The sequence below is a fragment of the Neovison vison genome, chromosome 2 (genome assembly GCF_020171115.1).
Source record: "Neovison vison isolate M4711 chromosome 2, ASM_NN_V1, whole genome shotgun sequence".
Taxonomy (NCBI): Eukaryota; Metazoa; Chordata; class Mammalia; order Carnivora; family Mustelidae; genus Neogale; species Neogale vison.
This window is the reverse complement of record NC_058092.1, coordinates 413,286-428,122: the sequence shown is the minus strand read 5'-3', so window position 1 is coordinate 428,122 and position 14,837 is coordinate 413,286. Positions and strand designations below refer to the sequence as shown.

The 14,837-nt window shown below is 60.9% G+C and overlaps 1 protein-coding gene across 3 annotated transcripts; it reads left to right on the top strand.

Annotated features, from left to right (window-relative positions):
* The first annotated feature begins 629 nt into the window (after nt 1-629).
* On the top strand, nt 630-14,620 carry UBE2J2 (ubiquitin conjugating enzyme E2 J2). Of its 3 annotated transcripts, XM_044236891.1 has the most exons (8): nt 630-755; nt 1,930-2,084; nt 4,639-4,769; nt 7,474-7,514; nt 12,286-12,388; nt 12,468-12,606; nt 13,271-13,351; nt 13,964-14,620. In XM_044236891.1, the coding sequence occupies exons 3-8, from the start codon at nt 4,639-4,641 to the stop codon at nt 14,246-14,248; spliced, it is 780 nt and encodes a 259-aa protein (XP_044092826.1). In that variant the 5' UTR covers nt 630-755; nt 1,930-2,084; the 3' UTR covers nt 14,249-14,620. The 3 variants fall into 3 exon arrangements, with proteins under 3 accessions (XP_044092826.1, XP_044092825.1, XP_044092824.1); XM_044236890.1 differs by lacking the exon at nt 1,930-2,084; XM_044236889.1 differs by lacking the exons at nt 630-755; nt 1,930-2,084 and adding an exon at nt 4,208-4,466.
* Nucleotides 14,621-14,837: the final 217 nt, after the last annotated feature.

Here is a 14,837-nt window from a genome sequence, read left to right as displayed (position 1 = left end):
GGCACGAGGACCGCGCCCCCCCCGACCCCCGGGCCGAACTGGCCCCGTCCTTCGCAAGGTAGCCAACGGGAGAGTCGGGGTCCGAGTGAACTCAAAGCGGAGTGCACGCCGGCACCTCGGGGGTCACCCTTTGCCTGGGCTTGTCTGTCTTCCCCAGAACGGCGCGCCCCGCTCTGGGGCGGCCCCGTCGGCCGGGCTTCTCGGGGAGGAAGAAACTGTGCAGGGTGAGGGGGTCCAGGATCCCTGCGGCCGCTGACAACCCCTGGGGCCGCCCGCCCGACAGCATTATGGCGGAAGGAGGCTTCACAGAGCCCCGACCACCTGACCGGGCCACCAGAGAGGCCGCGCGGCCGACCCCGCACTGCGCCCGCTGCGGCCCTGCCTCCCCGTGCGCACGCGCCGACCCTCCGCCCTAGGGCTCCGCCCCACGAGGCCGCTCGCCAGTGCGCACGCGCAGACGTTCCCGGCCGCGCAGGGCGGGAGGTGGCAGCGAGACGCAGGCGACGTCCGCCGGGCCGGCTAGAGCGGCCGCCCCGGAGCGCGGCGCACCGGAACCGGAAGCGGGGATGAGCCTCCCCCGCCCCGCGAACGGCCATCTTGCAGGCTGAGGCGGCGGCGGCGCTGCGGCGGTTCGGCGGCCTCCGTCCCGGCGCGGTGCGGCTCTCCGGCGCGGGCCACGCGCTTCCTTCCCTGCTCCGGCCTCGACCACGGCGAGCCTGAGCGCGGCGGCGGCCCACGCGCGGCGACGGGGAGAGGTAAGAGCGCGGCGCGGGCCCGAGCCGGGGCTTCGGCCGCGCGTCCGCCCCGCCGGCGCCGGCCCGCGCGGAGGGCACGGGGCCGTCGCAAGGCTTGTCCCCGCCCGGTCTGCCGCTCGAGGGGCCCCGGCCGGGAGCCTCCGTGCGCGGAACCGGAGGTCGGTTACGGCGGGGCGCCCGGGGCTCCGGGCCGGCTGCTCCTCCGGCCAGCTTGGGGGTGTGGGTGGCCCCGCGGCTGGGCCGCTGCGGAAAGGCCTCCTGTTCGTGGCGCTCGCGGGCACCTCCAGGACTGGCCGGCACGGTCTTGGTGGGTAAACGTCCCCGGGCGTCGGCGTCGGCGTCGGGGGGGCTGCCCTCGAGCCCGCCGCCGCTTCCCCGGCACGGCCCCCGGGCCGTTTCGTGAGACCCGGCAGGAGCGAGTGTGCCGGGGTCGTGGCTGTCGGGGCAGTGGCCGAGGGAGCATGAGGCGCTGAGAGCCGGGCGGCTGCGGGGGCCCCGGGCCGGTTCCTCACGTGTGTCCGCCCACTCGGCGCGCCTGCCGGTTACCCGCGGCCGGCCGCGCTCCTGCCGACAGCACCCGGCCGGCCCGTGTTGGACTCAGACCCGCTGCCCGGCCTCTCTCCGGGCCCAGGCGTGGAGCAGCGGGAGCGTGAGGCCCCAGCCTCCTGGGCGGAGCGCTGGCCGGTGCGTGAGGACGAGCCCGCGGCGGGAGGCCGCCTCGGTGGAAAGAGGCGGAATCGGAAAACCGGCTGTGCCCGGCAGGCCCGGCCGCATCTCGGTGCCGACAACCGGCAGCTCGGCCTCTGCCCCGTTCTGAAGGGTTGAGCTCGGGGGCAGCCCCCGGCCCAGGCCGGTGCAGGAGTGGCCGCGGGGCTGCCTCCATCAGCCCCGGCTTCGCTCCAGCCTGTGGAGCCGTCCCGGTGGAGAGAGCAGAAACTTCCGTGAGAGCCCTGGGCTTGGGTGTGTCACGTGCCCAGCGGGTCATGCGGGCCAGAGACGGCCAAGGTCCGCGGCCACGGAGGGGAGGAGATGCGCGGAGAAGGAAGGCTGGAGCAGTGGGTGCTGGGCGGGGGCCGCGCGGACGGTCCCCTGTGACACCGGCTCAGGCTGCGGTTTTCCAGCCTCTGGGGTCAACATTCTTCATTCATGCCTTTTTTTTTTAAATGTCTTCCAGCGTAATGCCCTTTCGCGTGCCCCGCCTGTGGGGTTTGCACGGAACTTGAGACATGCTTCACGGTGTGTGTCCGCGCCGGAGGCTGCAGGGGCTGTGAGACCGCAGACTGAGGCCCAGGAGGGGCCCGTCGGGAGCCGCGTAGTTGAGTCGTAAAGGTGACTGTGAGCAAGAATGAGAGGGACGTTTGTGACCGGCCAGGCTGGGCCCGTCTGTTTTGCGTGGCTGCCCAGTGGCCTTCATCAAGCATCCGGCCTGGCCCCGTGATTAAGTCCAAACACAGTGGCATTTGAGTAACCCAGAGCATTGTTTCGTGTGTGGCAGAGTGCCGACTTCGCGGGGACATTTGCGAGAACCTGGACAGGTGCCGAGCGGTGCCGTCCGTTACGAGCTGTGGGTCCCAAGTGAGCCACCTGGCCTGCGTGGCTGGGCCGGGAGCTGGGGGCAGTGCTGTGCGGGAAGGCATCCCTTCCCAGGCTGCTCCGTAGCTTTGTCCTGCTGGGGGTTCACCGGCATCTCTGCTGGGGCCTGGCGGGAACCAGTGTGGTGCGCAGCTGGGCTGCGGGAGGCCGGGCGGAGCCGTTTCGCGAGATCAGGGAGGCTTTTGAGGGACCTCACTTCTGAACTAGGCCAGGGAGGGCCTGAGTGAACTTTCTGCCCACAGATCGGGCGAGGGCGAGGAAGGGACTTGGGACTGGGGAACTAGGGGGGCTAGCTGGGGCTGCTCTGTCAAGGGCTGGGCAAGCAGGGGGAGGCGCTCCGGTTTACTGGCTTGGCTCTGGGGGAATCGTGCAGTGCTGTGGTCAGAACTGTGGGTGGAGAAAAAGTTGATCTGACCGAAGTACACAGGCCGGACGGAAACGGCGGGAGACTGGAAGGTGGAGGCCAGCTGGGAGGCCGTTGGGGCGGGTAGTGGGAACACCCGAGACCCCGCATTCGGGCGGGTGCGGTGGGGACAGGAGGAGGAGGGGAACAGAGACCCTGAAGTTTAGGGGCCCCGAGAAGTGCCGTGGGCAGTGGTGTGTAGAGGATTGCTCGGCGCTCCTTGGGGTGCAGAGCGAGTGCACTGAGCCCTGGCTGTCGTGGAGGGGCTGAGTGCTCCGAGGGGAGTTCGGCCTGTAAAGAGGCAGGAGTCTGTGGACGTCTGACTCGACGGAGCTGTCGCTGGGGAAGTGAGCGCACAGAGGCCCTGAGATGAAGATGAGGAGGGCAGGCACCGTCGTGGGAGGGGAGTGGAGTGACTGCAGGCCTGTACAGGCCAGCGGTCGGGGTGACGATCCTAAGCCCTGATGTCCGGTGCTGTGGCAGGTGGCCCGAGATTGCTGACCGGCCGTGTCCGTGTCACGGAGGAGAGCAGGGCCCGGGTGGCTCCAGTTTGCCGCCACTGTCGCCTGGAAGCTCCTCCTCTCCGTTCCTGCGCACCCCTGCGTGTCCTCTGTCTCCATCGCGTTTCAGACCGGCAGCTTTCACGCTCTGCTTTTAGCGGCAGAACTTGGGTGCCGTCTTACTGGAGCTTCAGCGCTAGCCGTTCAAGTCGGAGCTGCTCGGATGTCTGTGGGGGTCGGGGCTCTGTCTTCCCCGCCGTCCTCCCTTCTGTCTCTGAGCATAGCTGAAGGGTCCCGGGGCCCCCTCAGCCCAGGCATGCCTCTGCTCTTGAATGGTGGCTGTGACTTCGCTCCTGGTCCTCAGCTGTCCGTGCTGTCCTGTCCCTGCCGTCCCATCTCAGCGGCCCCATTTGACCTTCACTGAACAGTTCAAGTGATTTTTTTTTTTTTAAGGTTTTATCGATTTGAGAAGACTGCCAGAGCGGTGGTGGGGGCCTGCAGGGAGGGAGATGCAGACTCCCCGTGAGCAGGACTCAGTCCCGGCCCCCTGGGGTCATGCAGGCCCTGAGCTGAAGGCAGACGCTTAACCGACTGAGCCACCCGGGCACCCCGTGTCCAAGTGATCAAGCAGAAAATTGGATCTTCCTTTAGGCTTGGACCTAAAAACTTCGTGATGTGCTGCCTAGCCGCCTGGCCTTGCCTCCCTGCCCAGCCTTGTCAGTCTCCATTTACTGCCCCGTGGCTCCCTACAGAGTGGCCCAGTGCTCTTCCCTGGACCCGTGATGCTGCCCGAGTCCCTGTAGCTTCTCCTCTCTGGAGGGCATGTGGGTCCCTCTCTCTCCCATTTCAGAGGCCCCTTCTCGGCTCTCCTGTTGCTCCCATGCACTTTTGACCAGGGGTAGGTGTGTTGGAAAATGCCGGACAACAGGCTCTCGGTGGGGGCTGGTTCCCACAGTGCAAACGTTTGGCTGGCACAGAGCTGGCGAGAACTGCTCAGGCACTCAGGAGCCCTGCCCAGGCTGGCTTCCGCACACCTCTACTGAGGACCCTTTAAATCAGATATTTTTCTTCCCGTTTTGGTTCTTTGATGACAGGAGTGAGGCTTTGGGTTTCTCTTTTTTTCCCTTAATCTTTGCATCTGATGTTACATAAATGAAGGTTGTGGCGGGGCAGATGGAGAAGGAGACTGTGCCGGTCCTGCAGGCGTCTGAGTGGGTGAGCAAGTCAGGACAGCCCACGGCCTGCGTTCTGGGCGGCTGCGATTCACCTGGCTTGCTGCTGGGCTGCGGAGATGGGAGCAAAGGGGGGCCCTGCTGAAGCCGTCTGTGGGTGAGGAAGGCAGTGGTGTGCCCTTTCCTTTGTGAGCAGAAGTGTTTGTTTTCCACAGATGAGCAGCACCAGCAATAAAAGAGCTCCAACAACAGCGACCCAGCGGCTGAAACAGGACTATCTTCGGATTAAGAAGGACCCGGTGCCTTACATCTGTGCTGAGCCCCTCCCTTCCAACATTCTAGAATGGTAAGGCTCTGGACTGCCACTCTGCTCACACTGACGGTCACCTGGGTTTGCTGCCGGCTTGCCTGGGTGGCTTTCGTGCTCCGCCATGGCACTGGGAAAGGCGCATCTGCACCTTTCTTAGATGTGAGCAGACAGAGGCCTGCGGATGTGTCCTGGTTGTCTTCGTGATAGGTGGCGGCTGGCCCGCAGTGAGGTCTTCCTTCACCCCTGCACTCTGGGGCTGGAGAGGGAGTTCTGGGGAGCACCGTTGGGTGGGGTGGGGGCGGTGGGGGGGGCTGGTTGGTGGGATCCACAGCCGGAGGTTGGAGTGTATCGGTCTCACAGTTGTTGGTGGAGAAGCTACATTTCTAGACTCTTCTTCTCTGCTCTTTGCTTGTTGGTGCTGTGAAGTGGCCTGTCCTGCCTTGGAGAGTTTGTGACAAAGGGTCAGGGGTCCTGATACCTCAGCACCTGGCACTGGCCTGGGAAGCCATTGGGCTGATGCGACAGGCTCCGTACCTCAGGGACACTTGTTTCGTAGTGACTCTTTGGCTGTGTTCACGTGTGGCCTTGGGAACCTACCTGCTTCTCCAGACACGCTGCCCTTACCAGGGGCGTTGCTGATTTTGTGGGAAGTCCAGTGTAGGGCCCAAGTAGTAAGCATTTTCTGTTTGGAGGGTATTTCTTTTTTAAAATCTTACTTGTTTATTTGAGAGAGAGAGTGCGCACACGTGCCAGTGGGAAGAGGGGGCGGGAAGGCGTCCTGAGCGGGCAGTCCGTTGAGCCCGAAGCCTGATGGTGTCACTAGGTCCCACAGCCCTGAGCTCATGACTTGAGCTGAGACCAGGAGTCCGATGGTTAGCTGAGCTGCCGAGGCACCCCTGCTGGAAAGGTATTTTGTGTTTTGATCTCAGAAAGTGTCTCCGAGGGGCACTTGAATGGCTCAGTTGGTTACGCTGGCTAGTCTCAGCTCAGGTCTGGATCTCGGGGTTCAAAGTGCGTTGCAGCGTGGAGCCCATTTAAAAAAAAAGGAAGTATTTTTTAAGTTTCTTGAATCCAGAGGAAACAATTGAACAGAGTTAAAAAGAAATCCTTTTCCGACTGGGCAGGTAGTTTCGGGGTTCTGGATCCGCCTTCCTCAGCTTAGAAGGGCTCTCAGGGTGAGGGCGCCCGTCTGGGTGAGGCTTCAGGCCCACAGCAGAGCTCTCCCTGCCCCCAGGCCACAAAAACCACGTGGCGCCGCTTACAGAGTCGGCCCACGGAGGGACAGGTTCCATGGCCGTTGCAGGGATGTCCTCTTTGTTTGGGGAGCCTCTTCCTGCCCGCGAGTTCAGGTCCCCGGGCTCAGCCGCTCACGAGGAGGAGCCGCTAAGGTCGCTTACAGAGAACAAATGAGTCAAGTCGGCACATGGAAAAGGCCCTGGAGGCAGAATCCGTAGGAGGCCAAGGACAAGCTTGCCATCCCCGCGGGCTCTCACAGACTTGCTGTGGCAACACATTTGAGGTTCTGTCCACCAGGGAAGTCTGTAGAGATCCAGGACTTGGGATTTCCAGGGGGTGTAGGTCATGTAGGCACCTCTGCCTGGCACCTCCCAGTGTTCCAGACTCCCAGCCGGAAGGCAGGCTTCCTTTTGGCATGGATCCTATTTTTGGCACAGATAATTTAGTTGGGGTGGTGAGACCTTCTCCCCACTCCAGAATCCAGTTCCCAGAGCTGGCCACGTCAGGCCTGCTGGTTGGGCTTTCCTGCCCAGCCCTGGGCGTCCCCTGCTCTGCTGCCTCAGGGTGCTGGGTTCCCCACACTTGCTCGTTGCCCCAACCCTGTGTTCTTGTACTGGGCGCCCGGCTTGGGCAGTGACAGAGTAAGGCCGTGCTCCGGGGTGGCTCGCATGCTTAGCTCTCAGGCTTGTTCCTGGTCAGCGAACACCGATGACTGCTCCGGGAGTGAAGTGTGTCAGCGGACGGCAGGTGCTGTACGGTCCGCGACGTTAACGTGGCGCTTGTGGGAAGAGACGTCTGTGAAGGGTTAGGGTAGTTGAAGTGTTCACAGTCGTGTGTGGTTGTGCGTTTCTGGTTGGTTCTACTTTCTCCTTTGTTTTCTGTTTTGTTTGAAAACCCTTAAGTCCAAACACCTCTTGGCCTACAGCTGGAGCTCTGTGTTTGTGCGGGAGAGCGGGGTCTGTGCGTGTGGCTGCTTTTGGTCGGAGGCCCGTGGGCCCAGCCTGGGCTTGGGCTCTGTGCGGGGACTTCAGTGACGGTTGTGGGCTGTGCCTGTTCCTCCTGCTCCAGGACAGCTGCTCTGAGGTGGTGTGTAGTTCTCCCAGAACAGGAGCAGCAACACTGGGAGACACAGTCCCGTCACCAGCTGTCCCCCGCTTGGCCTGCTTCACAATATTTGGGCGCACAAGTTTTCCCTGGAAATGCAGGTTTCCAGGTACACCTCAAGAATGAATGTGAAATTAAGGTTGGAACCCTTTCCATTTGGCTGTAACTGTTAGAGAGGAGTTCTTTCTTGCACATTGTAGACACACAAATATTTGTGGAAAACGCACAAGATAGAGCTTTCAGGTTCTGTTACAAAGTGACTGACGTGTCTGCAGTACGAATTCATCGACCGACCGTGAGTGTCAAGTTTCACGGGACCCTACAAAGCCCAGCCTTGGAGTCACTCCAGGTTTGGAGAAGTTGCCATCCCGGAGCCCGCTGATTTTCTTCTCTCCCTCAGGCACTATGTGGTCCGAGGCCCAGAGATGACTCCGTATGAAGGTAAGTCTGATCCGATTTGAGAGGAACAACAGGCCGCTTTACCTCCCCAACCCCCACTTAGGATTTTATTTATTTATTTATTTATTTGACAGAGAGAGAGAGAGAGTGAGAGAGGGAACACAAGCGGGGGAGTGGGAGAGGGAGAAACAGGCTTCCTGCTGAGCAGGGACCCCGATGTGGGGCTCGATCCCAGGACCCAGGGATCATGACCTGAGCTGAAGGCAGATGCTTAATGACGGAGCCCCCCAGGTGCCCCACTGTTACCATCTGAATAGACTTCACCTGTCAAACACTTGGTATTTGTGAATCACGCCCTATTCTGGATGTGAACGCATGAGATTGGACTTCCTTGGACTCCATCCCAGTGTCTCTCCAGGTCCAAGAAGTGTTTGGTTTTTTGCCGTTGTGTTCGGTCTTTGGAAGCTGTCTGTAAGGGTCGGGGTTTACCCGGCCTCTCACATCAGTGGGATCAGAGCTGGAAGACAGACCTCGTGAGCAGGACAGCATGGCCAGCTTCTCCGGGTGTTCGTTCAGACCAACGTGAATATTGTCCGAGGGAGGAAAGGTGTGATTATGGAGCTCTCACTCTGCTGAGCCCTCTAAGCCAAGTTTTGGGCCCCTTTGTGGATGGGACACTGAGGCTTAGGATCTGCTCTGGGTCAGCTGGGCACTTCTGCTCTCCTACTTGGTGCTGAGGTTGATGCGCTGATGCCCCCCAGGGTCGTCTGGTGTCATTTACAAAGAAGACCTGGGATTAGTCAGTGCGTCCGGGGCCGCAGGGAGCCGGCACCAGCCTTGGGTTAGGCCGGGGGAGAGATGGGCCATGGCAGGGCAAGCCCAGGGCAGAGCTGTGGCTGGGGGGGCAGCACCTTCAGCTCTCTAGCCACGGGGTCCTTGCTTCAGGCGACCTCTACGTCCACATGGGGCTTTTGCATAAGATTTCAGTAGAATAGAGTCTGGCCACTTGAGGTTTGGCGCGTGTGTCCCCAGCCTTACGAAGACTCTCCTTTGCTGTGCCGGTCCCTGGCACCGGCACGTGTGTCCTGGAGGGGCAGAAGCCGTTTGCAGGGTAGGGGGTTCCCAGTGTCATGGTGGGGCCTGCCCAAGTGACCGGCAGCAGCGTGTGGCCTTGGGCTTGCAGGGGGCGTCTAGAAATGCAGCAAAAGATGGGCTTCAGGCCGTCTGGACAGATCATGTTAGAATGGATGTTACAGATTGATTTATTTATGTATGTGTTTGATGGACAGAGGTCACAAGCCAGCAGAGACGGGCAGGGGGAGGGGCCGAGCAGAGAGCCGGATGCGGGGCTCGATCCCAGGACCCTGGGATCATGACCCAAGCCGAAGGCAGCGGCTTTAACCCACTGAGCCGCCCAGGTGCCCCTAAACACGTGTTTCTGACACACTAGGAGTGAATGTGTTTTCTCTCTGCCAAGGGGTATTATGCCTGATTTTTAAGTGTTTTTTTTTGTAGTTTTATTATTTTCCGAATAAACAGTAAATGTTTATTAATTTTGTGTCCAGGCCTGTTGCTGGTGGAAGTGAGCCTGGATGGGAGTGGAGGCAGCGGGGAGAGGAGAGGGCAGGCCTCCCGGGTGAAGGCATGCACGGCTGGGACGCCAGGAGACCCGCTGATCCCCAGGCCCTGGCCAGCAGGGGGTCTCCTGTCTCTGTGCAGAAAGAGGCGCCCTCTTTCCGGACCCAGCACTGTCACAGTGCTTCCTGTGTCTGGTACTCGCCTGTGTGTTTACCTGCGGGCTCTGGCCCTCAGGCGGCCAGCAAGATGCCCTTCAGATACAGAGCTTGTCCTGCTGCTGCTCCTCCCTCCCCTCCTCTGCCTCTTCTCCCTTCTCTGCCCTCCTCAGCGTCTGTCCCCGTCCCTGCCGCCATCCCCTCAGCTCAGGGCTACACTCTACAGCTTAAGGCCTGCCTTGTTTTGGTTACTAAGGGACCCCTGTGAACTGCCAGTCCAGGGGACAGATCTCAGGCCTCAGTGCCTGGGGTTCTGTGGACTCCAATGGTGTTGACGCTGGCGCCCTCCTCACTTGCTTCTCCTCTGACTTCTGGAGGTCCTGACCCTTCCTTCCCGGCCTGTCGCGGCGCCTCTCCCTGTCCATGTCTGCTCGGCTCGGCACTGGCTGGCCTCTGGCCTCCACGACTGTGTTTGCCCTGGCGAACCCCAGGCCTACCGACCCTCGCGGCTCAGAAGCCGCCTCCCGCTAGCGCGGAGGGTTCTCCCTGAAGCCCTCTGGATCTTACACGATCCCGTCAGAGTGGTGACGGAAGTGTTCCGTAGGCACCCACAAACTTGACCTGCGAGCTTTGTTCTAAAACGCACATGGAAAGGCAGGGGGTCGGGAGCGGCTAGAGCAGGAGCGAGCCCGAGGGGTCGCCCTGCGGCATCTTCAGACCGCGCAGCCTGCGAGCAGACTGGAGGGCGGGGTGGGGGGCGGCCCCCGGGACAGAGCGGAGAACCCAGAACGGGCCGGCACGTTTGCGGCCATGGGTTTTTTCTCTTTTTCCACTTAGTTGCAAAAGCAGTTCGGTGGAGGGAGGGCGGCGGCGTGCTGGGCGCTCTCCGCGGCGCCTCCCAGGGCCGCAGCGCTCGGCCGAGGCTGTGCTCCTCACGCCGTCCCCTGTGGATGCTGGGAGTGAGGGATGTGGGAGCTGCCGGCCTGGCGCGGCTTCCGTGCGCTTCCTGAGGGCCTGACCTCCGGGCGAGGCTCTGTCCTGCGGGCCCTGCTTTGCCTCTTCCCCTCTCCCACCGAGCCCTCCGGGCCCCCTCAGCCCAGACCCGCCCAGCGTTCACCTCCTGGCTGCGGAGCACCCCTACACGCCGAGCTGCGGGGGCCCGAGGGCGGCGCCTGTATTGCCGTTTGCTTCTCCCGTTTGCTCCCTGTGTGGTTGCCTCTCTGCCCGGCTCCTGCCCGGAGCTCTCCCCTCGGTGGAAGGTCTTCGCCGGGCTTTCCTCCAGTACCCGCCGGGGGTGCAGGGCGGGGCTGGCGCAGGTCCTGAGAAGTCCGTCCTCCCGGCAGCGGTGCGCTTGGGCTGCGAGGCAGTGCCTGTCTTCCCAGTGCCTTCCGCTGAGCTGCCCGTGGCAGCTGTTTCCCGGGGGCTGAGCCTCAGACGCGCCCGACTCTTCTGCTTCCTCTTGGGAAAAGCCCCTGTGTGTATCACTTGGCTGTTGTCCAGTTTGGCGTTTCTTAGTAATTTTGAGTGAGTGTGCCCTGAGTGTCATTTATGGTGGTGTCATTCAGTAGTGGACTTGTCTGCTCGCGGGGTTGGCCTTACAAGGGACACTTGCTGATGCCATCCCTCCGCCACCGGCAGAGGTTGGCGTGGAAGACAGCCCTCACGCGGGGGGGGGGCAGGGCCCTGGTGGGCAGGACCTACCCAGGAGTGGCCTTGGAGCAGAGATGTGTGGCTCTTTGGGACTAGTGTGCCCCAGTCCTTGAGGTGGGACCACACCCGGGGTGCTGGGGACAGCGGGGATCCCAGGCGGAGGTCGTGCAGCTCGTGAAGCCTCCGTGCGCGCGCACGTCACCAGGTGTCCTGTCAGCGTGCGTCACTTAGCCTGCTGCGCTGGGCCCAGGGCTCTGCATTTCCAGCAGGCTCCCAGGTGCGGCCCTGGGAGGAGGGTGTGAGGCCTCCGGTAGGCTGGGGCAGTGGGTCTGGGAGCTGAGGGGGTGGGGTGAAGGCCGTGAGGCTAGCAGGGTCCCCCAGAGTGTTGGTCTGGATCAGTTGGAAGGTGTGGCCAACAGGATTCGCTGTCGGAGTCGGTGTGGAATGGCTGCTGGGCCAGGGGCGGGGGGACAGGTCCGGCCATGGGTCTTCCCAGAGCTTAATCTGCAGGGTGAAGAGGTTGGCACTGCTCTTTGGGGAGAATAGCCAGATTCTCTCTCAGACTCCTCTGAACAGTGTTGCCTGGATGTTGAGGCCATGGGTCTGGAGTGAGGGAGGATCCCCAGAGGCCCGTGTGGAGGTGCTGGCGGGGGACTAACGATCGCATCCTCATGTCACAGGAGACGTGAGACCCCAGAAGTGTGAGTGGTCAGGGAGGGCACCAAAGGAGCCAGTGGGTTGCGCTTAGGGGGTGGAGTGCGAAGGGGGAGGCAGGCCAGGGCGGGACTTGAGGTGGGAGGGGAGGTCTGGGGGGTCTCGAGGTTTGGGGGATCACGGTGGGAGCAGGGGCTTCGCCAGGGTGGACTTGGCCGTCGCTGTCTGGGGGTTTTCCAGAAAGGAGAGTGAGCGACTGGCAGGAGTTGGAGGGGTGGTGGCCAGAGTTTTGTGTTTTTACGGTGGGAGAAATGATGGCAGTTGTTTATTGCTGGGTGTAGCTTAGTGGAGAAGGAGAAATGGGTAGTGCAGGAGGGAGGGGATCTGAACAGGGGTGACCTTGGCTGTCATGCTGGGAAGGGCGGCAGGAGGGGGCCACTGAGGAGCCCAGTACAACTTCTCTTCTGGTGCCCTGCTCTGGGTGAGAGGTGGGCATAGGAGGGCTGAGCAGGGTTTGTGTGGTGGTCGTATGGGGCAAGGCTGCTCCTAAGTTTCGGTCATGAGCCCCTCCTTTGGAGTGAGACCTCCAGCAAGACTCTTGTGTTCCGGGGGCGGTCAGCTGGTGGGCACAGAGATGGGGGCGAGCGGCTGGGCGGGGGTGGGAGGCCGAGGGCACTGATGCCAGCCTCGGGGCTGGAACGGGGCTGGGTGTGAGCCGTGTGTCCCCGCAGGAGCTGCACTGTGAACCATGACAGGCTCTTTCTGTTTTGATATAGGTGGCTACTATCATGGAAAACTAGTTTTTCCCAGAGAATTTCCCTTTAAACCTCCTAGTATTTATATGATCACGCCCAATGGAAGATTTAAGTGCAATACGAGGTAAGGCATTTCTGCTTCTCCAGTATCGAGTGAGGTTGGGATTGGGGTGAGCTCTGTTGAGTGGGTCCCTGTTTTGCAGGCTGTGTCTTTCCATCACGGATTTCCACCCAGACACGTGGAACCCGGCCTGGTCCGTCTCCACCATCCTGACGGGGCTCCTTAGCTTCATGGTGGAGAAGGGCCCCACCCTGGGCAGCATAGAGACGTCGGACTTCACGGTGAGGGGTGGAGAGCGCGGCCACGTGTCGGGGGCTCCCCAGACACTGTGCGGAGACTCCCTGCTCTGGGGCTCCTTGTTTTCCTCAGCAGTGGGAAGAACAGGCCAAGCTTCCTCAGGGGCCTGGGGGCAGGGGGCAGAAGGGGCAGCTGTGCAGCCCCGGCCATGGATAGCAAGGGATCTAGTCCTTGTTACCTGGTTTTTATTTTTCTGCTTTTAAATTTTATTTATTTAATTATTTTTAAAAAGATTTTACTTATTTATTGGACAGACGGAGATCACAAGCAGGCAGAGGCAGGCCGGGGGTGGGGGGTGGAAGCAGGCTCCCCGCTGAGCAGAGAGCCCGATGTGGGGCTCGATCCCAGGACCCTGGGATCATGACCTGAGCCAGAGGCAGAGGCTTTAACCCACGGAGCCCCCCAGGCGCCCCTATTTTTCTCTTGTTTCAGTAGGAGTTAAAGTTACTAGTTGACGATAATGGAAAGATGCGTTTTCATAAGACGGAGTTAGTTTACTCTGAAGACCGAGTGTATGGGTGCTCTCAACCACACGAAGACCGTAGCTTTTGAGGATGAAATAAAATTTGAAAAAATTGAAATTAATTTAGAATTTGAAGGACCTGAAATTAGTCTTTGGGCTGATCTTTCCGTTCTGGTTCTTCTCAGAAGAGACAGCTGGCCGCGCAAAGTCTAGCATTTAACTTGAAAGACAAAGTCTTCTGTGAACTGTTCCCCGAAGTTGTGGAGGTAAGGGCCAGGCCGGCTCCGATTTGCACCCCTTGTCAGGAGCACTGCATGTCCCCGTCTTCCCCAGAGAAGACCGTGCTGCTCTGGGTCCCTGGGCCGCACGTGGACCGCGTGGACAGCACCCGTTCCCACGTGCGCCTGTAGGAGCTTCATGGGCGGGTACAGCCCTGCCCCTCTCTTCAGGGGGCCCAGGGAGCTGGGGGCTTGGATGTGGTGGGGTTGGAGCTGGGAGGGCCAGGGAAAGGGAAGGATGTCAGGACGTGGAGCTCCTGGGGTGGGCTGCTGAGCCACAGGGAGGGCCCTTGGCCGGGAGGGGCAGGGTGAGCCGCATTAAGTCGAGGTCCCGGTGATCCTGTGTGGCTTGGACTGACTCAGTCTAGGCCCTGCGAGGTGCATGCTTGGCGACTTTGATAAGTCCCTGGACCCCCTCTTCTGTCAACAGGTTAGCAGCAGCCCCCACCTCCGGGGGTGGGTGTCCGGCTTGAGCACGTGGGGCCGGCGACCGCAGGCCCCACAGGTCTCCCACCCACGGGTGGATCTTAGAACAATCCCTAGTTCTAAAGGAATTCGTTTGTTCAGAACAACCCTTGTTTTTTTCTGTTTTTATCTTAGGAAATCAAACAAAAACAGAAAGCCCAAGATGAACTCAGTAGCCGACCCCAGGCTCTCCCCTTACCAGATGTGGTTCCAGATGGGGAAACACACCATGGTCAGAACGGGCTTCAGCTCCTCAATGGGCACGCGCCAGGGGCTGGGCCACACCTCGCGGGGCTCCAGCAGGCCAACCGGCACCACGGACTCCTGGGCGGCGCCCTGGCGAACTTGTTTGTTATAGTTGGGTTTGCAGCTTTTGCCTACACGGTCAAGTACGTGCTGAGAAGCATAGCGCAGGAGTGAGCCACGTGCCACGGCTGGCAGAAGTGGTCAAAAACGAGGGACACTGGGCCCGAGCGTGCCACGGGCTGGCTGAACGTGCCGCCAAGCGCGGGGTGGACCTGCCTGACTCCTGGGGTAGCTTTTTAAAACCTTGAAAAGGAAAACAGAAACCAAAGTGTGTCATTGAGATTTAGAGGAGATGCAAGATTCTCAGCTCCCTGTCCTCACTCTGGGGTCTGTTGGGGACCATGGAGCTTGGGTGCCGAGGAGGAGGGGCCTCATGCTTTGGTTTTATAGCTTATCTCCTGTATCGTCTTTTGGACCTGTTTTAGTAAACCTGTTTTTCATTTTATTAGATTTGGTCACTTAAAAATACAAAACTCGATTATCAAATACTCTGCGTGCATTCTTGGTCCAGTGGAGCCCTGGCTCACCAGGCAGGAGCAGTTCCCACAGCTGCGCCCGGCTGGCAGGGGCAGGGGGCCTGGCCGTGGGGCCCAGGGGCTGGCCAGGGGCAGCCACAGATGGGGACCAGGAGATGTGGGGCTTTGGGCCTCAGCATTTGAAATGTGTTTGTGTTCGCTGGAAAGAAGCCGTCCTTCCTCGCAGA